This window comes from Cervus canadensis, chromosome 19 (genome assembly GCF_019320065.1).
Source record: "Cervus canadensis isolate Bull #8, Minnesota chromosome 19, ASM1932006v1, whole genome shotgun sequence".
Classification (NCBI taxonomy): domain Eukaryota; kingdom Metazoa; phylum Chordata; class Mammalia; order Artiodactyla; family Cervidae; genus Cervus; species Cervus canadensis.
This window is the reverse complement of record NC_057404.1, coordinates 7,847,649-7,872,344: the sequence shown is the minus strand read 5'-3', so window position 1 is coordinate 7,872,344 and position 24,696 is coordinate 7,847,649. Positions and strand designations below refer to the sequence as shown.

Genomic DNA, 24,696 nt, shown 5'->3' with positions numbered 1-24,696 from the left:
TTGTTCAGATTTCCTTAATGTCTAAATACCTAAAGTTCTTTTTCTGTTACAGGATCCCACCTAGGATACCAATTACATTTAATCATCATATATCCTTAGGCTCCTCTAGGCTGTGACAGTTTCTCAGACTTCCCTTGTTTTTGATGACCTTGGCAGTTTGGGGAGTAGTGGTTAGGTATTTTGCAGAATGTCTTACTCAGTTGGGATTTGTCTGATACTTTTCTCATGATTAAACTGGAGTTATAAGTTTTAGGGAGGAAGACCACAGAGGTAAAGGGCCATTTTTATTACATCCAAATCAATGATAGATATCATCAATCTGACTTACCATTGTTAATATTGACCACGGTCTCTTGGAAATAGCTGCATTTTGAACCCAAACCATTAACGTGTAAATTTCATATGCAAATACCAGTAGGCAGTTCTCTGTGACTTTTCATTTAATCACTGAGTTCACTTTGGATTAACTTAATAGTTACTGATTCATTCTAACCCGTTTTACCTTCTCTCCTCAGCTAATTTTCTCAGCGTGGTTCTTGAAAAAAGCCACCTCTGACTGACTTTTACTGACTTGACAGCCATTCCACAGTCATCCGATCCATCATATTCATTACTTGCTATGAATATGAAGGATATTCAGCAGATATCCTTGAACTCTTCTGTTCCTTGGTCTGTTGATTTGCCTTTCTTTGACTCATCTTGAAGACCTAACCTTTCTCCTCTCCCAGTAAGGGGTTATCTTCATAATATAACATTTCTCAAGTGCTGTCCCTTTTTTATTGACCCTTTTTTTTCCTCGACCCTTTTTTTCCTCATTAGATGAAGTATTCTTTATTTAATAGAGGTCTAGATTAGGACAGATCTTAATAGGGCATACATTTTAAACCCAAGAATTTATGTAGAATTAATTAAAAGTAATTAGCAGTGTCTCTTTCTGTTGTTGACCCTTTTTAATGTTATGTTTTTATGTCAAACATCTTGTTTGAACGAGTCTATTAATTCTGATTCATTTTAAAATTAAAATCTTATACATCTCCACATGAAAAAAAACCTTTTCTTCCAGACATAGCAAAGAAGTTCTACTATATTGTACCTATATCAAGAAAGGATATATTGTAATGTCCTCCTCACACATAAGCCTAAGTCATATCATGGATTCCCTTGACATAAGCTATAGAACCTTTCGCCAGAAAACCCTCTGTATGTGTGTGTCTATATGTGCATGTATGTGCACACATGTATGTTAAATATTTCATATAGGGTTCAGTTCAGTCACTCAGTAGTGTCTGACTCTTTGCGACCCCAAAAACAACAGCACGCCAGGCCTCCCTGTCCATCACCAACTTCCGGAGTTTACCCAAACTCATCTCCATTGAGTCAGTGATGCCATCCAACCATCTCATTCTCTGTCGTCCCCTTCTCCTGCTCTCAGTCTTTCCCAGCATCAGGGTCTTTTCAAATGAGTCAGCTCTTCGCATCAGATGGCCGAAGTATTGGAGTTTCAGCTTCAACATCAGTCCTTCCAATGAACACCCAGGACTGATTTCCTTTGGGATGGACTGGCTGGATCTCCTTGCAGTCCAGGGGACTCTCAAGAGTCTTCTTTTTGTTGTTGTTTTTGTTTTTGCTGACTATATAGAGCTTCTCCATGTTTGGCTGCAAAGAATATAATCAGTCTGATTTCGGTATTGACCATCTGATGATGTCCATGTGTAGAGTCTTCTCTTGTGTTGTTGGAAGAGAGTGTTTGCTATGACCAGTGCGTTCTCTTGGCAAAACCCTATTAGCCTTTGCCCTACTTCATTCTGTACTCCCAAGGCCAAATTTGCCTGTTACTCCAGGTTTTTCTTGACTTCCTACTTTTGTATTCCAGTCCCCTATAATGAAAAGGACATCTTTTTTGAGTGTTAGTTCTAGAAGGTCTTGTAGGTCTCATAGAACCATTCAACTTCAGCTTCTTCAGCATTACTGGTTGGGGCATAGACTTGGATTACTGTGATATTGAATGGTTTGCCTTGGAAATGAACAGAGATCATTCTGTCGTTTTTGAGATTGCATCCAAGTACTGCATTTCGGACTCTCTTGTTGACTATGATGGCCACTCCGTTTCTTCTAAGATCGTGGCATCTGGTCCCATCACTTCATGGCAAATAGATGGGGAAACAGTGACAGATTTTATTTTTTGAGGCTCCAAAATCACTTCAGATGGTGACTGCTGCCGTGAAATTAAAAGACACTTGCTCTTTGGAAGAAAAGTTATGACCAACTTAGCATATTAAAAAGCAGAGGTATTATTTTGCCAACAAAGGTCCGTCTAGACAAAGCTATGGTTTTTTTCCAGTAGTCATGTATGGATGTGAGAGTTGGACTAGAAAGAAAGCTGAGGGCCCAAGAACTGATGCTTTTGAACTGTGGTATTGGAGAAGACTCTTGAGAGTCCCTTGGACTGCAAGGAGATCCAACCAGTCAATCCTAAAGGAGATCAGTCCTGAATATTCATTGGAAGGACTGATGCTGAAGCTGAAACTCTTAATACTTTGGTCACCTGATGTGAAGAACTGACTCATTGGAAAAGACCCTGCTGCTGGGAAAGATTGAAAGCGGGAGGAGAAGGGGACGATAGAGAATGAGTTGTTTGGATGGCATCACCAACTCAATGGATATGAATTTGAGTAGGCTCTGGGAGTTGGTGACGGACAGGGAGGCCTGGCGTGCTGCAGTCCATGGGGTCGCAAGGAGTCGGACATGACTGAGCTACTGAACTGAGCTGAGCTGAAACATAAAATTAGGGGCTTTCCAGATGTCTCAGTGGTAAAGAATCCGCCTGCCAAGCTGGAGGTGTAGGTTTGATCCATGGGTTGGAAAAATCCCTTGGAGAGGGAAATGGCAACCAACTCCAGTATTCTTGCCTGGGATATCCCATGGAGTCGCAAAGAGTCAGACACAACTTAGTGACTGAACAACAACAAACATAAAATTAGGTCACAAAAGGCAGAAACCCAGCTCAAACTGCCTAGCAAAAACTAAAGTTTTTGATTCACAGAAGTAAGTAAAAGCTCAACTTTAGATGTGATGAATCCAAATACTCAAATAATGCCAGAAATCTTTTTTTTTCCTCCCTCTCTAGATTCTCTTTTCCTCTGTGATGACATTTCCTCATGCAGGCTATCTGTGTGGTAGCAAAAAGCCGCTAGCAGCTCCAAGCTTACTTTTTTATCAGCTTAGCCTCCTCAGTGGAAAGAGAGTGACTCTTTTCCAGGAGTATCAACTAAGATCTTGAAACTGACTCTCTGGCCTTGTTTGGATCTCATGTCCACCCAACAGATCGTGATTGCCAGAAGATATGACACTCCTATTGGCCAGGCCTTGGACCCTTGCCCACCTCTGCCCAGTGGGAGGAGTCACCTCTGCCCAATCCCTGAGAGCTGAGGTGGGCAATGTGTGGTTTCCCAAAAGGGAGAGATGGATCTGTCACCATAAGAAAGAATCCTGGGTAGGGAAAGGCAGTATCCAATAAAACAACCTGCTATGGCATTAAATGGTCTTCTGTATCTTTTTAAAGGGCTGAATCATTCTATGCACAGACAAAACTTGTGGTTATTTAACCAATATTTCCCTATCGGAAACAACCTGTGATAACCCCCCTCCCCTACACCCCCTAGCTAGATCTCTGCATACAGATGACTGTTTCCTCTAGATAAAGCCCCACGAGTGTGCACATTTTTTAGGGTTTTTGATCTGTATTATCAAAGCCATTTCAGGAACATCGAGTGTGTCCATCCTCAGTTGCTTCAGTCACGTCAGACTCTTTGTGACCCCATGAACTGTAGCCCCACCAGGCTCCTCCATCCATGGGATTTTCAAGGCAAGAACACTGGAGTGGGTTGCCATGCACTTCTCCAGGGGATCTTCCCAACTCAGGGATCAAACCTGCGTCTGCTATGGCTCCTGAATTGCAAGTGGATTCTTCACCCACTGAGCCACCTGGGAAGCCGATCAGGGGTGTTAACTATTTTAATTCTCAGCAGCATTGCATGAGAGTGCCCCCTGGCCCTTCTCCTTCACACTGGTTTTTAGAGGTTTTGATTCTTATATAAACAACATTTAACTCTCTTCACTACGGATATTCTGGCCACAGGACCAGCAGAGAATGCCTTAAATTAAAAAATATATCTCTTGAGAAGGGAAGAGGTGAAAGTATTCTTTTTCTTTGCCTCTTGTCATTTCTCTGTATGCACCTCGCCTTGTCCTCACCTTAAAAGAGATGACTCCAATTCCTCTTCCTCGTTACTCATCTAAACTCTCAGAGTTTCAGTAATCAGATCTCATCTGTTACTTGTTGCCTTTCCAGACATTAGCCCATACTGATCTTTCCTTTCTGTGTATTCTGATACCAGTTACATTCCAATTGGGAATGTACAAGATGATTTGTTGGAGGAATGGTAAAATATGGATAATTGGAATGTATTTATTTACATTTTATCTTTTAAATCTCTATTTTTTGTTTTATAATATAAGTAATTGTATGATGATATATGTATATCTTTTATAAACTCAAAATGTCTATATATTGGGGCACATGCTTAAAAGTATACTGTAAAGGATATGCATAAAAATTCTTTTAGAGACTGCTAGCCTATACTAAGCAATTTACATTCCTATTTTACATTTGTGACTTTGAATGGCAAAAGATGCCAAAAGATTCATGCTATAGTCATTTGCACTTTGGCAAAGGCATGAATTCTGAATGCCAGAAGCTGAGGCAGGTGGCTAGGAGTAAATCACTTATCTAGGGAGTGAGCCAGACAGACCATGAATAGAGTTTCAATGCAGCTTTGTTTTCTACTCAAAATCATATAGTATATAATCCTTGGAAAGTGATTTTTAAAACTTCTTTTGAAAAAATTACTCCATTAAGAAAGCCTAATGCAAAAAAAAGAAAAAAGAAAGCCTAATGCAAGTACTTCCCTAGAGGTCCACTGACAAAGACTCAGAGCTCTCAATGCAGGGGGCCTGGGTTCCATCCCTGGTCAGGAAACTAAATCCCAAATGCCACAACTAAAATTCCCGCATGCTACAACTAAGACCCAGCACAGCAGATAAATAAATACCAAAAAAAGAGAGAAAAGAACGCCTAATGCAAGTTCTGGTGATGAAAGTGAAGAAATCTAAATAATTTGTAATAAAGAGGTAGTTTTGGCCATAGTGCATACTGTGTGCACACACGTGAAATCTGAAGAACTACAAGTGATTATTGTTGCTATTTACTTTTTTTCTAATTCATAAAACTCAGCTCCTCAAATTCCAAGTCCCTTCACTGAAAAAGAATATCATATCTTCTTTGCATCCCCACAGTTTTAAGAACTGGTGCAGTGCTTCATCTTAAATAGTTGGTGACTTGATTTGTTTGATACTTGCCTCTTTTCTGTTTAGGCATTTTTCTGACTTACAAATTCATTGCCTACTGCAGAGGAACAGTAAGCTAGAAATTAAATGTTTCCCTGTGACCTGGAAATATCCAGCAATGTAGAGTTCATTATTCTATATTGAATGTCTGTTACAAAAGATTTGAATGATCTCATGGTGCAGTTCTTTGAAATATGACTTACCATCTTAGTAACATCAAAGAAATAAAACTAAGCGGAAATGTTAGATATTTTCCTGTTACCATGCAGAGATCAAGTAGAACTCACAGACAGATGTGTTTTAAATGCTCCATAAATAGCCTATTCCCAGATGTTTGTATTATGGGTTAGGATGTCTACTGGGTGTGTTAAGTCAGTTCAGTCACTCAGTCGTGTCTGACTCTCTGCAACCCCATGCACTGCAGCACGCCAGGCTTCCCTGTTCATCACCAGCTCCCGGAGCCTACTCAAACTCCTGTCCATCGCATCAGTGATGCCATCCAATCATCTCATCCTCTGTTGTCCCCTTTTCCTCCCGCCTTCAATCTTTCCCAGCATTAGGGTCTTTTCCAGTGAGTTGGTTCTTCTCATCAGGTGGCCAAAGTTGGAGTTTCAGCTTCAGCATCAGCTTCAGCTTCAGCATTCCTTCCAATGAATATTCAGGACTGATTTCCTTTAGGATTGACTGGTTGGATCTCCTTGCAGTCCAAGGGACTCTCAAGAGTCTTCTCCAACATCACAGTTCAAAAGCATCAATTCTTTGGCACTCAGCTTTCTTTAAATGTCATTTTAATTAGGAATTAGGAAATTAAGTTATAAAAATTAATAATGCTAGGAGTCATTTTTTAGGAAGACAACCAAATGAACAACAATGTGTAAGGCAGAAGACTGAGATTACAGGTCTTTCCATTGGCCTTTGAAAAGCGAGGCTCTACTACAGGAGTTGATTTACCTTGATTGTATACTTATTCTATGCTAGGGCCATGCATTCATTACTTCATTTAATAATCTTCCCATGAAGGATCCTCTAAAAGAAAGTATTATGTATTACTTATCTGTATTGCTGTTGGAAATAAAACTTAGAGAAGTTAAATACTTGTCCAGATACATGGTGACAGAGTCAAATCAGCACTATGCAATAGGAAGCAGTTTCTGCAGTGACAGAAATGTCCTGTATCTGCACCGTCCAGTCTGGCAGCCACTAGCCCCAGGGGCTCCTTGAGCATTTGAACTATGATTGGTTCAACTAAATAAGTGAATTTTTATTTTAATTAAAATAGCCACATGGGGCTAGTAGCTACTGTATTGGACAGCACAGCTCTAGAACCTTCCTGAAATATTCTCAATCATACACCATACCTCTCCAGTTCACGCCTCCAAACCAAAGCACATAATAGGAAAAAGCAGTGATAGTAGTAATACTGACACTGTAAACTACACAGACCCACAGTATTAAATACATTTGATTAACCAGAGATAGAGATGTGATCTCTACACATAGACGCCTAAGAGCCTCCTTTTCTCTTATACCTAGCTAAGGGCAGTAACAGAGTAGTAGACTTTTGTCTAAGATCTTTAAGTCTAGTGCCCTCTTGTTAAATTATTCTCATTCACTTTCTACTACCATTCTCCCTTCAAACCTTTAGTCTTTGTGCTCACTGTTGCTTAGGGCAGAGGTTAGCAAAAATTTCCATTCCTTTGTGAGTGGTTTGACCAACGTTCTGAATGCCTTCAGGTCCTGGCTTTGTACCCAGCTGCCTATATGTCCTTGGTTGATCGCTTTGTGCTGTTCTGGGCCTCAAAATTTTCTCATCTGCAGAGTAAGGGGTTTGAATTAAATGACCACATAGATTCTTTCTAGATACAAAGATTCTGCATATAATGGTTCTAATGGCTAGCGTTCTACAGTTGTATCGATAGCAGTAAATTCTTTTATAAGTAAATTCTTACATTATTAAAATTGTATGTACAAAACCCCAAATTTCCTCGAACAAGAAATGTTGGAAAGCTGTGCAGCTTTTCACGTGTGATCAGCTCTGTTCCTCCCTCTTTCATGTTCCTTTTGTGAATGGATGGCTTCAGTCTTCCACAGACACAAATCAGAAGCCTGTACTACTTTTGATCCTTCATCTGAAGCAGTGGGAATGATTGCTATACCCAGAAATCTCTGAATTAATTGTTGCCTTGAAATAACATGTTCAACACATCATTGAAATGGCATGTTTAATACATGATAGCAAATGAAGCCTTGAAAGCAAATTAAGTTAAAAATGTTATTTTAGAAGCACAAATAGTTGTTTGTTAATGTGTATGTATTTAAATAATTTTAATGTTTTACCATTATGCTCATTTTGAAAATAACAAGTATTAAGTTCTACTAGTTCATTTAAAATATTGAAAGAAATTCAGTTTACACGTTTGAAGTATCTGTTACATATATCAGTGTTTTGAATCTGTACATTGATCACGTGCTGACTTGTATAATGTATGCATCTCTTCTCTGAAGTGTATCAGTGGCCTTTAATCCAGGATGTGTTAGGATCATCTGTAGGGCTTTAAAAAATATGATGTTCAGGTCTCACTTCAGACCTGCTGAATCAGTCGTAAGGAGTGAGACCTTGAACACAAAAGCTGAAATGCTTTCCAGATTATCTTGATTCATGTCTCAGATTGAAGAACTAAATACCTTGAAAGTTCTTGACAAGAAAAGAGATGGGCCCTTTATTAATTGAACTTATACCAACATCAAAGCTAGCCTGTTATAACTTAGTGATGTTAGTATTATAAAGTTCTGTTGTTCTTTCAGAATTAAACATTAACATGTGTTTTGATGATGGCAACTCATCACTCAAAAAACTCAGCTAATTCATTGTCCAGTCATTACTGAGAATTTATTATAAAGCATAAGAAATGTGATGCAAAATATAGGAGCACTTCCCTCCTGCCAACTTTACTTCACGTGTTCTTATTCTTCTAAGAATTTGGGCTTATAAAATCAGATGTTCAGACTTCCCAGGCAGTCCAGTGGTTAAGATTCCACACTTCCTCTGAAGGGGGTCGGAGCTAAGACCCCACATGCCATATGCTCTGCTGTCACACACTCACACACAAAATTAGGTATTCTAATCTTCCCTCATCCTTAGATCACTGGTCCTCATCATCATTTGTCAGTATTTTGACAATAGAAAACTACATTTTATTGAGAAATGTTTTAAATCTTCAAATTGGTATTCATCCAAGTCAACTATTTGTTTTTGCTTATATTACATTTTACCCTAGATTTTAAAATAGCTTCTAATTCTCATTTATTTATATAGGCAACATACAGTTATACAATACTCAGCATGTTTTTATACTAATGATCTTAAATGTAAAGTTGAGTATTTCATACTAGGTTTCCCAAGTCATTACACCAATAATATTCATAGTGTGCAATGTATACTTTCTAGATAATCTATATTTTGCTTCTATTATCATTATTCACAGCTATCCTCTAAGAACATTCTTTAGGACCCATATTTGTGTGGCACTGAAACTGCGATGGGCTGGGAGGCGTTAGGTAGAGAGATTTATTATTCATGGCCCAGCTAACTTTCAAAGCTGATACATCTGAATCAACATGGTTCTTACAGTAGATTCTTACAGTAGAATCTGTGTATATAGTCCTAGTTATAAACACTTGTGTATATTTTGCCTCTTCCTCCATGTAAGTCCTTGGTGCTCATGGTTAGAGAAAGAAAGAATGGGAGATACACACCTGCTCTTGGCCACTTTAGCTGGGAGGTGACACGGTCCATTTCCACTATAAGACCACACCCATCTGCAAGAAAGGCTGGGAAATGCAGTCCAGCTATATTCTCAGGAGAAAAAGGGTTTTGGTGAATACACAGATTTCTCTGCAACGGCTCTATTTCTGCCATGATCAAACTCTCTGACTTTTGGCAAAGCAGTTAATCTCCTTGGCTTCAGTTCCCTTTATTATAAAAGAGTCAAAGACTTTGACAAGGTTATTAGATATTTATATTAAGAAAGTTCTCTTAAGATATAGAGAGGCTTGATTCAACAAAGCATTTATCAGAATCACAATATCCTTAAAAGTAGATCTGATGAGAAATGAGAACTAAGTTATGCCCCAGTTGGTGGTTTTGTGGTTAATTGCATAACCATGGGATGTTGATTACTTGATTCAGGTAGTCTTGGAGAAGGGATCTTAGGGGGAGGGGGGAAAGGGGTGGGTTTAGGATTTAATTCTTAGTCTCAATCTTTTCACTTTTTCCATCAATAAATCATAATGAAAATATTGAACTCCTACTCTTCACATTATAATTTGGAAATTTCAAATAATTTTTAGATACTATCCAACATTCTTTGGATTAGATCATCAAATTCTTTTAATTTGTAATCTAAGTTATAGGTTACACAGGCTTTTGAAGACTGACCAGAAAATCAAATGAATTATTTACAATACTGTTTTTATGATCATATATTTTGTATTGTAAACAGTTGTCTTACAAATGAACTGTGAAACATAGCCCATTTTTACATAAAGGATGGCTTGGATTTATATCTGCAAAATAGTTTAATTGCTTTCCTGCCTTCAAAAAGTGATCTCTTATACCCTTCAATATAATGTCGGAGCTATAGCTGTCAGTATGAATATAGTTTGGCACTTTTCAGCAGAGATGTCATATTGACCAGAGAAGAGACCTCAAGGACAGGCAAAGAATATGTGTTATATAGCTGTTAGCTAGAAGGTACCACGTTTACTAACAATGTTTGTAAGACACACAGCCGATTTGATCTATCATTGATTTTAAAAGGAAAAATGATAGATGAGTACACATTAATATTGACTGGTATCATTACTTCTGTCACATTTGAAGGCTTTAAAAGGACTTAATAGGAAAGATATTTTTAATGTGTTCATAACGTTTCAGAACATGTGTTCTCTTTCTTCTCAGGACTTCCAATAGCAGTCAGACGTTGTCATCCTGCCATACTATGGAGCCATGTTCATCAGATGAATTCTTCCAAGCCCTTAATCATGCTGAACAAACATTCAAAAAGATGGAAAACTATTTGAGACACAAACAGTTATGTGATGTAATTTTAGTCGCTGGTGATCGCAGAATTCCAGCTCACAGGTGATTGTTTTATAAATTTCTATATGTGTGAAATACTTCCTTGATCATTTAGTAGTGTATGTTGAGGTAACTTGTTCTAATTGATTATTCAGTGGAGTGTCTTGGTAAAGGGGTATATTTCATGGACTTTCTGCAAAGGAAACAGTGCATGTGAAATTATTACACTCTGCATGCTCAGTCGCTGTAGTTGTGTCTGACTCTTGGTGACCGTATGGACTGGGGTCCACCAGGTGCCTCTGTCCGTGAGATTCTACAGGCAGGAATACTGCAGCGAATTGCCATGCCCTCCTCCAGGGGATCTTCCCGACCCAGGGATTCAACCTGCGTCTCTTAAGTCTCCTGCACTGAGGCAGGTTTTTTTTTGTTTTTTTTTTTTTACCGCTTAGCGCCGCCTGGGAAGCCCTCTTACACATTAAATGACCCCAAATGTGTTACTTTCCCTCTGTAGAACCATACCAGCCTGAAGTCTGTCAGTATCGTTTGGTATAGCTTTCAGCTACTATTTAAGCCGCACCCCACCTAATTTTATCTGTTGTATAACTGTCGGTAAACTCAGTGGAAACTGAAGTGGTGATCGTTTAGAAACAAACTGGTAGACTGGAGCAGCAAAGCTGTTGAGTTTTAAAATAGTGAACTCTATCCCAACTTCTTGGAGGAGGAAATGGCAACCCACTCCAGTATTCTTGCCTGGAAATTCCACAGACAGAGGCTCCTGTCAGGCTGCAGCCTGTGGGGCTGCAAAGACCTGGACATGACTGAGCGACTGAGCAGCCACGCACATCCCAACTTCTGTTTGCTGACCTCCAGAAAATACGAAAGGCGGTAGTGCTAGGGAATAAAAGCATTTAACAGTAATGAAGTATTGCTTTTTTTTTTAAAGTATTACTTTTTGTTGTAGAAAAGGAAATGGAAGCTGTTTAATAAAGAACAATTTTTCTCCTAATAATTTCATATTTAATTGTTCAGTGTTAATCACCATTATGATCCCAGAGGTTTTTTTTTTTTTTAATACCATTCAAAACTAATTAACAGTGTGTCCCAAAAGTTTTGTTAAACCTTCCAAAGTAAAAGTAAAATTAGGAAGCATGGGCTTGGTCTTATAGTCTTTAATGCCTGAATCAGCATACATTTATTGAGATGCCACTTTATGTTGTGACCAAAAGTCCATGTTGTAAGTGTGGGTTTATTAGAGATATTTCAACCAGAGTTTCTAGAGGCATTTCAAATTTTCTGTTTCCAAAACAGAGCTCAATACCTTACTTGCAACACCTGTGAAAGACACCATCATCTCACTTAATTACTCATACAAGAAATTCCTAACCCATCTCCCTGTTTTCACTCTTTTCCCCTACATTCTGTTTTCTACACAGCTGCCTGAGTGACCCAGTAAAATGGTACTCAGATGTGGTTGCTCCTCTGATCAAACTTTCTAATGCTTCCTCTTGCAGCATGAAACCCCATGTCTTCCCGCGGCTTCTGTGACCTAGCCTGCGGTTACTTCTTGACCATGCTGCCCACCATCTTACTCACTCTGCTTCAGCTGCTCTGACCCCATCGTTGTTCCCTGCGTGTGGAAGGCATGCCGCTTCTGCCTTTTGATGTTTGCCCTGGCTACTCTTCTGCCTGAATGCTGTTCGCAAATACCTGTATAACTAATTCCTGCACCTCCTTAAACTTTTATTTCAAGTGTTCACCTTCCAGTGAGACCACCTATTTAAACCAACTTCCCATTTCCCCTTACCCTACATTTTTCCCCATGGCACTTTTCACTTCTTGCCATCATTTAGAATTTACTTCTGCTGTGTATTGTTTGTCTTCTTGTAGACTGTGACTCCATAAAAGAAGGGATCTTTTGTCTAGTTTTCACACCAGAATATCTCAAAGTATCTAGATCTCTTTGCAACCACATGGACTATATCCCACCAGGCTCCTCTGTTCATGGATTCTCCTAACAAGAATATTGGAACGGGTAGCCATTTCCTCCTCCAGGGGATCTTTCCAACCCAGGGATCAAACCTGAATCTCCAACATCTCCAGCATTGGCAGGCGGGTTCTTTACCACTAGTGCCACCACTTAAAATCTATTTTTGCATATATGTGACTATCAATAAATTTGGACAGAGACATACCTATTATATAATAATGTATTATTATAAAAAGATACAAAATATACTTTTGTATTGTGGTAACAAAGATACTATAATTTTATAACAAAATATAAACATTATAGTATACCCTCATTTAAAAATCATAAAAGTTAAAAATAACCGGCTAAAACCAATGTCAGATGTCTCCCATGTATTTACTACTTGTATAATTAAAAAAAAAAAAAAAAACACCTTAGGTTGTTTTAAAAAACAAGAAGCTGGAGAACCTTTACATTTTTTTCCTGCATTTTATATATCATTAGTTTAAATAGTATTACAGCTTTTTTTCAGGATGATAAAAAGGGATATTTGAGTAGTGAATGAGTAAATCATTTACATCAGCAGAAAACTTTCAGTAATGGAAATTTATTATTCATAGGAAAAGACTAGGAGTTATGGAGCTTGGGATCAGCATGTACACACTGCCGTATTTAAGATGGATAACCAACAAGGACGTACTGTGTAGCACATGGGACTCTGCTGGACGTTACGTGGCCGCCTGGACAGGAGGGGAGTTTAGGGGAGAACGGATACATGTATATGTGTGGTTGAGTCCCTTCGCTGTTACCTGAAAAAAGTTAAAAAAGACCCAAAAGGAAAAAACAAAGGAAGAGACTAGAGCATAAAGCAATTTATCAAACATAAAATGCATTTCTTAGTACCAAACCCTTTCTATGGGTGACAAAAGTTTCTTTAAACGTAGAAGGAAAGAAAGAAAAGCAAGCTAAGCGTTGAGCCCTGAGCACCGGCTTTGCTGTGGGCACTGATGGGTCTCCTCTGCTGTGTTCGCAGATTGGTGCTCTCCTCTGTGTCGGATTATTTTGCTGCCATGTTTACTAGTGATGTCAGGGAAGCAAGACAAGAAGAAATAAAAATGGAAGGTGTAGAACCGAATTCCCTGTGGTCCTTGATTCAGTATGCATATACAGGTAATAAATCTGAAAATGTGAATTTAAAACTTCTTAGATTTACATTGTATTATTAGATTTCAGATCTCTGCCTTTAATAAGCCTACTACAGTTAACTGTTATAACTGTTACAGTCCACTGTTATAATCGCCACCCTTGGTGGTACCTCTATAGATAAAATCTCTGTATTAGAACCTTTAAAGTGGTTATTATAATTAAGCTTTTGAATGATGTTTTTACATGTTAATGTAATAATTTGATGAATTATATGAGGTTTTTAAATTTTTGCATTACTACTAATCATTCTTTGAAAAGCTATTCATTTCTTATTTTAGTAGAAGTCACAAAGCACTAGTAGCTTATTTTTCACATTTAGTACTTTCTTTCTTTCTTTCTGGAATGTCTTAAATCAACTATACCTGGAACGCATGTAATGAGCTCTTAGAATTATCATTGTGTGCATCAATTACCTTATAAACCAAAGCTAATATAGTTCCATAGTTAATGGAATTTCTTTTTATCATTAAGGCCGCCTGGAATTAAAAGAAGATAATATTGAGTGCCTGTTATCTACAGCTTGCCTTCTTCAGCTTTCACAGGTTGTTGAAGCATGCTGCAAGTTTTTAATGAAACAGCTCCACCCATCCAACTGTCTTGGAATCCGTTCTTTTGCCGATGCTCAAGGCTGTACAGATTTGCATAAAGTGGCTCACAATTACACCATGGTATGTATTTTTCAGAAAGCAGGCAGGCGCGCGCTCCTGCCTTGTTCTCTATTGTTGCGGGCTCATACGCACGTTGCTGTTTTCCCATGGCTCTGTTGAGGTTCGGGTTCAGTGTCTGGTGTCTCATATTTTCATTGAGGTCTGAGGGAAAAACCCCAAGTAATATTTCTCCTGGATTTATAAGGCAGGCCTTAAATTATCACGGCCACTAGGAAGCAGAGCGGTATTTTAGAACTGTTTCATTCAAGATTTTCAATCTGCTACTTTTAAAAGCAGATTTCCCCTAGACAGTTTACCTTGTAGCGTATGAATGAATTTCAGAAATTATCCCCTTACTCGCTGATGGAAGTTGGTGATAGCGATGGTGTATTGGTGCAGCACTAGTACAGAAGATACGAGGATGGAAGGGGGAGGCTGTTTATTAAGGATGAATCTGACTATATGTAAGAAGTATCTTTAGCTACCTAGAAAGATGTTCCTATTGATTGTAGCAAATGCTGAAAATAAATCCCAGGGAGTTCTGATTCAGAAGGCTAGAGGATAATGGATACAAGTTGATCTAGGACAGCAAGAAAATCAGGGCATGTTGAGAGCATGCTGTTAGAACCAGCCTCCACCATCAAATGGCAGAGGGATTTGGGCAGCCGAGGTGTGTGGATTTTTAAGGAGTGACCATTTTGCCACGCGTGGGTTTTCATACCTGGGTAGTGATTGAAGATTTTTGCTTTAAAAGCTTCATTTAGGACAGTACAGCTTCTGAGAGAGGAAAGAACGTGAATATTCACACACACATACGTTGTTATCCATGTTACTGATTTTGTCAACATTTAAGAGATATGTTTTTGTCTAAGCTGTCTTCCATTCCCCATCTTCCCATTGAGTTGGTTCGTATGTGAAGGGATTGACCAGTACTTTAGGAATCTTGCACTAGAGAAATAGAAATTGGGAAAAAATTACAAGAACATATGTTTATAACTATTGGGAAGATTAATTCTACCTATTTCATAGGCTTAAGCAAGGATTAAGTGAGTTAATAGAAGTTCAGCACTTAAAATGGTGATCGGTACACAGTACCAGTAAAACAGTGATTGATACACAGTATCAGCCTGGTCATTAAATGACACCATCATCATCATCATTATTTAGATTTATTCTGTTCCACATAGTAGAGATCTATGTGAGTGAGCAAAAGCCCTCAGGCAAAAGCACAGCTTTTATGGATGTGACTCTCCCTGTGGTGTAACTGTTCCTGGGAAGTGTTTCTAGTTTATGATGTCAAACTTCTTCAAGTGAAAAAAGAGAGATTGTGTGACAGGGCATTGCTATACAGACCTAGCATGGTATCAGGTTAATGTCTTATCAATTAAGTCCTTTGAAATATTCTCCCCCTCCCACTCCAGTCTTTATCCTTCCTTGTGGATTTCTCACTTTAACTTTTACACCTCAAGTTCAAATGCTTTTTGGAATAAGATGCACATAAGTAAAATAAAGCTGGATTTTTTTTCTTTGTAATCAGTTCATAATTTAAGTAATATCTCTTACCTACAAAGGAGCTTTATTCACATGCAAACATTTGTATGCATTTAGGTCATTCTTATTGTTTACAGTAGAGGCATAATTGCTGCCTTAAGGCTTAGATATAAGTTAAATCTAAATTAGCTTGTGTGTACAAAGCTATATTTATAGCCAGTTAGTTGTGATAGTTTTTTTCCTCAAGGCCATTATTTGACTTTATTCAGTTTCAACAGATACATAAAATTGAATTCTAATAAAAAGTAATTTGGAGACAGATTGTGTGATTTGAATTGTTGCTATGGGAACTGAATGAAAATGTATAGCAAAATTCAATCTTCAATTTAAATAAATCCCTCAGTAACTTCATTTGCTTAAAAACTATTCCAAAGGGGGAAAGAGCATAGTGCTAGGAAGTGTTTAGTAGCATGATAGCTGTTTATATCTTAAAATGGATTTAAAATATGAAGTAAGCACAGTGCCACAGAATGAAATCAATTGTCACAATTAGTAAATAGTGCATATACTTGGGATGTTCATTCATCTTGCATGAATACAAGTAGGAAGGGATGAGAACTGCCTTCTTGTAGTCTTGAAATATGGAAACTTTTGTTCTTGTTTTGACTGCCACTGAACTTGACGTGAAACACATCGTTTAACCTCTGCAAAAAAGTCCGAGACTGGTTATATCATTACAGATATCTAATGTCATTATGGAATAAATACAAACATTTGATTTTTGCAGTTTTAAATTTGGTTTCTTGACCTAGAAAAACTATTTAAAACTTTGAATTCTGCTAAAATACCTGCTTCAAAACCAAATTAATAATTTTGAAAAGCACTTTGTGTTTAACCTTGAGTTCAGTAGTATTTCCATAAGGTGTTGAAAAACTCTATTTTCACTTAATACAGATTATACCAGAATGGAATTAGCATTGTTCTGAAATAGATATATCAACAAATAAACTATTAAATGAATATTGGTATAATCTTTTTCTCACTGATGAAACGCAGTTAATGCCATTTGAAAGTATGGTAATAGTTACCTCAGTGTTGTATAACTGTTGACTGTAATATACACTGTACTTGTGAACCATTAGAAACATGTGTTATTTGGATTTCTTCAGAGTCTCATTTAACATTAAATAATAAATATCTTTCTATTTATCTGTGTGATCTTTGTCCCTAAAGATTTTGATGCCTGAATAATAGCCAATTGAGTTACGACCCCCTAGAGCTGAAGATTTAGGCCGTTTCTCTCTCTTTTTTTTTAACATTATAGGTAACAGTACAGAGAAGCATCAGCTTTTCCCCCCTCCTGTGAATTATTTACCAAGGATTAAGCTGCTCATGGGATAGCTAGGAGTTGAGAGCTTCAACATTTTTTTAGCTCTTGCTATGTGTTATGAAATCGTTTTATAATGTCAGTATACAATTGAGTAGAACAGTTTGTTTGAAGCCATTTCAGCCCTGAGGTTTTATTAAAATATATCTCTGAAAAATGATAATCAGTCATTTTAAAATAGATTCATTTGGGCATCTTTAACAAATCATGATGAATTGAAGCTATTGAATATCGTTAATTATTCATGTATGGTTTTCCTCTTAAGAATTTCTACGAAAGGAATGAAATGTCAACCCAAGATATATCTTTGATCAGTACCTAACTTGGGTTACTAGAGGCTATATGGAAAATATAATTCTCACTTTAATATAGAAGATAATTTTTGATAGTCCTTATCTCTAGCTCTAATTTAAATAGCTTAAGCTATTTTTAAACAGCTCTAATTTAATCAGCCTTAGCTTTTTTACTAAAACTCTGTGCTGAGACAGCCATAGTGCATTAAGAAGCATAAGAAAAACATTAAAGGACAATACTTAGAGCGTTTGCATTTATATTATAACTATATAAACAGCCCATGCATTAAGACTTGTACACCAGAAGACTATTTTCCTTCTCTTTAGATTGTTGAGCATAGTAGCTTAGTAAAAATTATTACTGCTATTTCACACCTGAGGACATTTTTATCTTCCATTTCAAATTACAAAGAGCATGATTCAAGAATGTGACCAGAACTAAGTCATCTTCAGTCTAAGATTCTGGAGTCCAAATACACTCTAGGTCAACGTTTTTGTTTTGGCTCTGAAATCTCTAGGGGGCTCCAGGGAGCTCCAGTTCTTTATGTCTCAGCACAGAAAGAATTCAGTGAGAGGCCAATTCTGGAGCAGATATCACACTTCCATCATAATTCCCCCTCAGTATTGAGCAGGAGAGTTTTCCTGTCCCTGCATGGACAGGTGGGACTGTCGTGGCACTATGGAAATATTATTTCAGGTCCCAGTACAATGAGGGTCTTTCACTTTGAAATGTCACCTTTCCATAAAATGCTGTTGTTGTTCTGTTTGACGTGTGCAGAGAGCATGTCCTAGGGGGTCATTAACTTACTGAGCTCGCTGGGCAGGATGTGGGTCTCAGGCCACCATTGTTTTATTGTTGGGGAGCATGTCTCATGCTTCTGTCTTACTGTTTTGTTGCTAAGCAAGGCTGCTTGGTTTTGTGGTTAAGAAAACCTGCTCTCTTGAGTGATCATTGACTTCCAGGAGTCTCCCATACTTTTTTTTTCTACTTACAGTCCCCTAGGGCAATTAACTATTCAATCGCCTATGTTGTCCCTTTACTCTATCCCTATCAGCTCTTTTTCCTATGAGAGCAAAAGAACTTTGTACATAGATCAGGTTCGATGAGATTAAAGTTTTCACATCAGACCTAAAATCCTTCGTGGTCTTATAAATAATATTAAAACACTTTAGAAGGCCATTTTGGGTTTAGAATAGCTCTAAGGACACAGGCTCTTGCCAGGCAGAGTCTGAGAAGACTTCCGTGGTCCAGAATGGTCTTGGAAAATGTAGCCACCCTAGAAGCCATTTCTGGGTAAGAGAAATACTTCACTCTTACCCAGGTATTTGGCTCCCCTCTTGGCCAAATTCTTCAGCAACCACAAATCTGAACTAACTTTTGATGTTGGAGTATCATATAAAGTGTCTTCTTTCATTTTTTCTATCTTCCTTTGAAAGACTTGCCAAAACTATTCCCTAACTTGAGGAAAGCAATACCTAAAAGTCCTAAATTTATTTTTTAAATTGTGATATGTGATATATCACTTTAATCCTGTGTATACAGAGAAATGAGAATTTTAATAACAATTACAGTTTAAATGTTATTTTCTACTGTTTTTTTTTCCCCTTTTTAAGCAACAATACATTGTTAGAAAGGGCTAAAGTATAAACTGTGTTTTGGCATCTAATTAAGAAATGTTTCTTTTAAACTGTGATGGAAAGAAGAAACAGTATTGTTTATATGCTCTTTTTTTTTCCTCCAGGAAAATTTCATGGAAGTAATTCGAAACCAGGAATTTGTATTATTACCAGCCAGTGAAATTGCAAAGCTCTTAGCCAGTGATGACATGAACATTCCTAATGAGGAGACAATATTGAACGCACTTCTTACTTGGGTTCGTCATGATTTGGATCAGAGACGGAAAGATCTCAGTAAACTTTTGGCTTATATTAGGCTACCTCTTCTTGCACCACAGGTAAACTATTTTTAATTGTTTAAAATCAGTGCCATAATTTCAACAACTTTGAGTAGACACCATTCCACACATCCCGAGTTCAACAAGACGTGGATTGAAAATTCTTTTAAATTCCAGAAAATTCCAAAATGCAAAACTTGAATTTGTTCTGTGCCAGCAACTATTACATAATATTTACATTGCATTTACAACTGTTTATGTAGGAATTGCATTGTATTAGGTATTATAGGTAATCCGGAGATGATTTAAAGTATATAGGAAGCTGTGCAGAGGTTAACTGCAAATACTACATATTTAAATTGAGATACTGGTATCCACATAGGTCCTGGTACCAACCCCCTGTCCCCAGAATACTGAGGGACTACTAATTACATTAATGTGAGCTAATTACAGTATGCTAATTACATTAATTAATGAACATTAATGTTAATTGTGTTAGTCGCTCAGTTGTGTCCAACTCTATGCAACCCCATGGACTGTAGCCCACCAGGCTCTTCTGTCCATAGGATTCTCCAGGCAAGGATCCTAGAGTGTTTGCCACTCCCTTTTCCAGTGGATCTTCCTGACTCAGGATTGAACCTGGGTCTCCTGCATTGCAGGCAGATTCTTTACTATCTGAGCCACCAGAGAAGCCCATTAATATTAGCTTGTCTATAGGTTTTTTCCTTAATCTGTTCAACGTGGTTGTTTTATGTATGTTCCTATGAAATGTTAAGGTGAAAAGATAGTGAGCTAAAAAAATTTGTTTGTTTTCAACCCAGAAAGTCTGACTGCCTAAATTGCATTCATTAAGTACCATCATTGCTTTGGGGTTAGTAATTTTATTTGACTCAGCTATAAACCTATCCTAGCAATTGAAGAATTAATAAAGCTGCTAATGAAAGGAACACTGAACTCTAGGAACCAGAAAATTTAGATTAATTCATGTGCCACACATTTATTAAGTATCCACTAAATGCTGGACTCTGATGATAAACAAATTAATGAGACATAGTTCTAAGTCTGACATTTTAAAACTCTGTGACTTGGCATGTTCACATACCTTGGTTTCTTCATCTGTCAAGTGGAGATCACATCCTTTCTATCTCACAGGATTTTTATGAGGATCAGAAAAGTGCTCTGAAATAAAATGTGCTATAAATAATGATAGTATATTTATTATCACTAATTTAGAATTGAGAGATACCTAGTTGGTGTATTCAGGGCAATTAGTCATAACATATATACATGCACGGTTTCCCCTTTTTACAATTTCAGTTGGAATATACAAAAATTTCCTCTGCCTGCTTGGCTGCTTTGGAGAAGGAAATGGCAACCCACTCCAGTATTGCCTGGAAAATCCCATGGACAGAGGAGCCTGGTGGGCTGCAGTCCATGGGCTCACAAAGAGTCGGACGTGCCTGAGCCACTAACACACACTTGCATGCTTATTTTGAGGCCTTAAGTAGAGTCCTTGAAAGAAAAGAAGAAAATGAGCTATTACTGCTCAAGATCAGATTTTTTTGTTGTTGTTTCAAGTGCTGTGTGTTTTATTTGGTATGTATTTATCCTGAGCATTACGTATTATTTCCAGCTGTTGTGAGCAAAAGTTACTGTTTTCTCTCTACAGAAACAAAAATCAGTGTGATACTTTACAAGAATGACTTCCCTCTTCAGAGGTAGAATATTGTATGAATTCATAGGGCTGAAACTGCGTGACTTGACAATTCAGGAAAAATAACATCATAAAACATTTCTTAAAATCAGATTTAAAGAGGACTATTTTTACTGCTGTCCAGCCTAATTTTTTTCCTTATCCTTCTCTAGAGGAAAGAAAATAAAGTCTGAAAAATCCTAGTAGACTTTGAAAAGAACCTGTGCAATTAAGTAACCTGGCAATTTACTTCAGCTCTGTAGTTTCAGATATTTATGATACTGTATTTGCATGATTCTCAGAGACCTTTAGAATTTCTTTTATCCAGGATACTGCTGATAATCATAGTCATAAGATCACACGAGTTGAAAGGCATGTTGGAGATCATTTAGTCTAACACCTGTTGTACAAATGAAAGAACAGATTAAAAAAGTAAAGCCATATGTTCAAAATCACAAAGTGATTGCATAAATCATATTCTTCTGCACTGTGGATATATTTGACTTTAGATTAGAGCTAATAAGAGACAGGGGCTTCCCTGGTGGCTCAGTGGTAAAGAATCAGCCTGCTAATTCAGGAGACGCAGAGGGACTAGGGTTCGATCCCTGGATTGGGAAGATCCCCTAGAGAAGGAAATGGCAACCCACTCCAGTATTCTTGCTGGGAAATCCCATAGACAGAGGAGCCTGGTGAGCTACAGTCCATGGGGTTGCATAAGAGTTGGACATGACTTAGCGACTGAACAAGACGACTGAGGTAGACCTTGAACCCAAATAAAGCTACATGCCTTTTCTACTGAACTGTTCTGCCTCTTGAATGTACTCCGTGTAAAATTGCTAGGTAAGGAGGATATCAGGTGGAGGAAGAAAACGATTAAAAAGCAAATCAGTAATTACAATCTAATGAGATGAAGTCTGTGATAGACATGGCATTATGAAAGCAATTGGAGTGGCCCACCTAGACTGATAGTGGAGAAGCTAGGAAAATCTCTGATGTGTCACTCAATTTGCAAGCCAAGTTAGTCACCCAAAAGAATGGGCATGATAGCCCAGAAAAGATAGGAGTCCTGGTTATGGAGCCATGAGCAAATATATCATGTTCTGAAATCTGAAGCTAGCATGCATGGCTGAAGTTACAGAAACAAAAAGGATAGTATTGAGAGATGAGACTGGAGAGTGAAACAGACCATATTGTGGAGGAATTCTGGTCATGCCAAAGAACTGGGATTTTTTTTTTATCTAAAAGCAATGAGGAAGCACTAATGGATTTTAAGTAGGGAATGGCATAATTATCCTTTTATTTTAGAAAGATCCTATGATTGCATTGCAGAGAATAGATTGGAGGGATCAAAGTAGGAACCTGCTAGGGAAGACTATTGGATTCCAACAAGTGAATTAAGCACTTTAAAAAAAAAAAGTGGAGGTAGAGAAATTAATTACAACAGTCAAGAGCTATTTAGGAGGTAGGATTGATACACTGGAATGATTGAATGTACAAGGTGAAAAAAAGAAAGAGTCCAGAATAATTCTGGCTTGTGCAACGGGATTGATGAAGGTGCTGTCAGTTAATACAGAATACAGGATGAAGCATTGATTTTGAAGGTGGGGAACGAAGTAGAAGCAGCACATTCCCAGAGCTTATCCTTTAATCCTCTTAGAGTCTAAGAAGACGTTTTAGAAACTACTGATTTAGGTTGTTGAAGCCAAGGAGAAGAGAGTGACACCAATCAAAGAGAACATAAAAGCACTAGAGGTGGAACCCTAGGAGATACTAATATTTAGTGGTAGTCCAAAATCTGCCTAAGTAACTGTTCAGTTCAGTTCAGTTGCTCAATCTTGTCTGACTCTTTGCAACCCGATGAACCATAGCACACCAGGACCCCCTGTCCATCACCAACTCCCAGAGTTCACCCAAACTCATGTGCATCGAGTCAGTGATACCATCCAGCCATCTCATCCTCTGTCGTCCCCTTCTCCTCCTGCCCCCAATCCCTCCCAGCATCAGGGTCTTTTCCAATGAGTCAGCTCTTCGCATGAGGTGGCCAAAGTATTGGAGTTTCAGCCTCAGCATCAGTCCTTCCAATGAACACCCAGGACTAATCTCTTTTAGGATGGACTGGTTGGATCTCCTTGCAGTCCAAGGGACTCTCAAGAGTCTTCGCCAACACCACAGTTCAAAAACAACAATTCTTCAGTGCTCAGCTTTCTTCACAGTCCAACTGTCACATCCATACATGACTACTGGAAAAACCATAGCCTTGACTAGACGGACCTTTGTTGGCAAAGTAATGTCTCTGCTTTTTAATATGCTGTCTAGGTTGGTCATAACTTTTCCTGCCAAGGAGTAAGCGTCTTTTAATGTCATGGCTGCAATCACCATCTGCAGTGATTTTGGGGCCCAAAAAAATAAAGTCTGACACTATTTCCACTGTTTCCCTATCTATTTCCCATGAAGCAATGGGATCAGATGCCATCATCTTAGTTTTCTGAATGTTGAGCTTTAAGCCAACTTTTTCACTCTCCTCTTTCACTTTCATCAAGAGGCTCTTTAGTTCCTCTTCACTTCCTGCCATAAGGGTGGTGTTGTCTGCATATCTGAGGTTATTGATATTTCTCCTGGCAATCTTGATTCCAGCTTGTGCTTCTTCCAGCCAGCGTTTCTCATGATGTACTCGGCATATAAGTTAAATAATGAGGGTGATAATATACAACCTTGACGTACTCCTTTTCCTATTTGGAACCAGTCTGTTGTTCCATGTCCAGTTCTAACTGTTGCTTCCTGACCTGCATACAGGTTTCTCAAGAGGCAGGTCAGGTGGTCTGGTGTTCCCATAAATAACTGTAAGTAAGTGTTAGTCGCTGAGTCGCGCCCAACTCTTTGCGACCCCATGGACTGCAGCCCACCAGGCTCCACTGTCCATGAGATTTTCCAGGCAAGGCTACTGGAATGGGTTGCCATTTCCTTCTCCAGGGGATCTTCCCAATCCAGGGTTTGAACCTGGGTCTCTTGCACTGCAGGCAGATTCTTTACTGACTGAGCTACAAGGGAAGCCCAAATAACTGTAGTACTATTAAAAAGAGATTGCAGGTTCAAGAACGCAAATTTTAATATCATTAGATGCTGCAGAAAAGACAGATAAGGACAATAAATGCATTGGATTAGCCCAGTGTTTCTCGAAGTGTGTTTCCCATCTGTAAGATCAGTACCACTTGGGTAATTGTTTAAAATGAAAATGATTAGGCTTCCACGTACTAAATCTGAAACTCTGGTGGTAGGGCCAAGCCAGTTGTTTTAATAAGCCCTCAGGGCATCTGATGCACACTCAACTTTGAGAACCACTGTCTTAGCCCAGGGAGTAGCAACGATGGAAGCCACATTGCTCTGTATAATTTAAACAAGTTAATAACACCTCTTTGAGCAATGGTTGTTTTTTTTTCCCTACAGTGATAATACTGTATGGCACCATTATGGCATTCGGAGATGCTAGCAAGGTTCTTTTTTTTCCTTACCAAAAGTAAAGCGCAGATTTGGAGAATTAGAATTGTCAAGTGATAAAGTATTGAAGTAGACTCTAAAATCATCGAGAAAATCTTGGATTATATTCTGAATGTTTTATTTTAAAAGATAGG

General features: G+C 38.1%; 1 protein-coding gene across 5 annotated transcripts in view; it reads left to right on the top strand.

Moving 5' to 3' along the window:
* The window catches only part of KLHL5 (kelch like family member 5), an 82,300-nt gene that overhangs the window by 25,523 nt on the left and 32,081 nt on the right, over positions 1–24,696 (top strand). For all 5 annotated transcript variants that reach the window (XM_043438382.1, XM_043438380.1, XM_043438381.1 and 2 more), the window contains 4 exons: positions 10,367–10,549; positions 13,489–13,625; positions 14,133–14,329; positions 19,222–19,434. In XM_043438382.1, coding sequence (XP_043294317.1) covers positions 10,407–10,549; positions 13,489–13,625; positions 14,133–14,329; positions 19,222–19,434 — 690 coding nt within the window. In that variant the 5' untranslated portion in view covers positions 10,367–10,406. The remainder of the gene's footprint in view (positions 1–10,366; positions 10,550–13,488; positions 13,626–14,132; positions 14,330–19,221; positions 19,435–24,696) is intronic.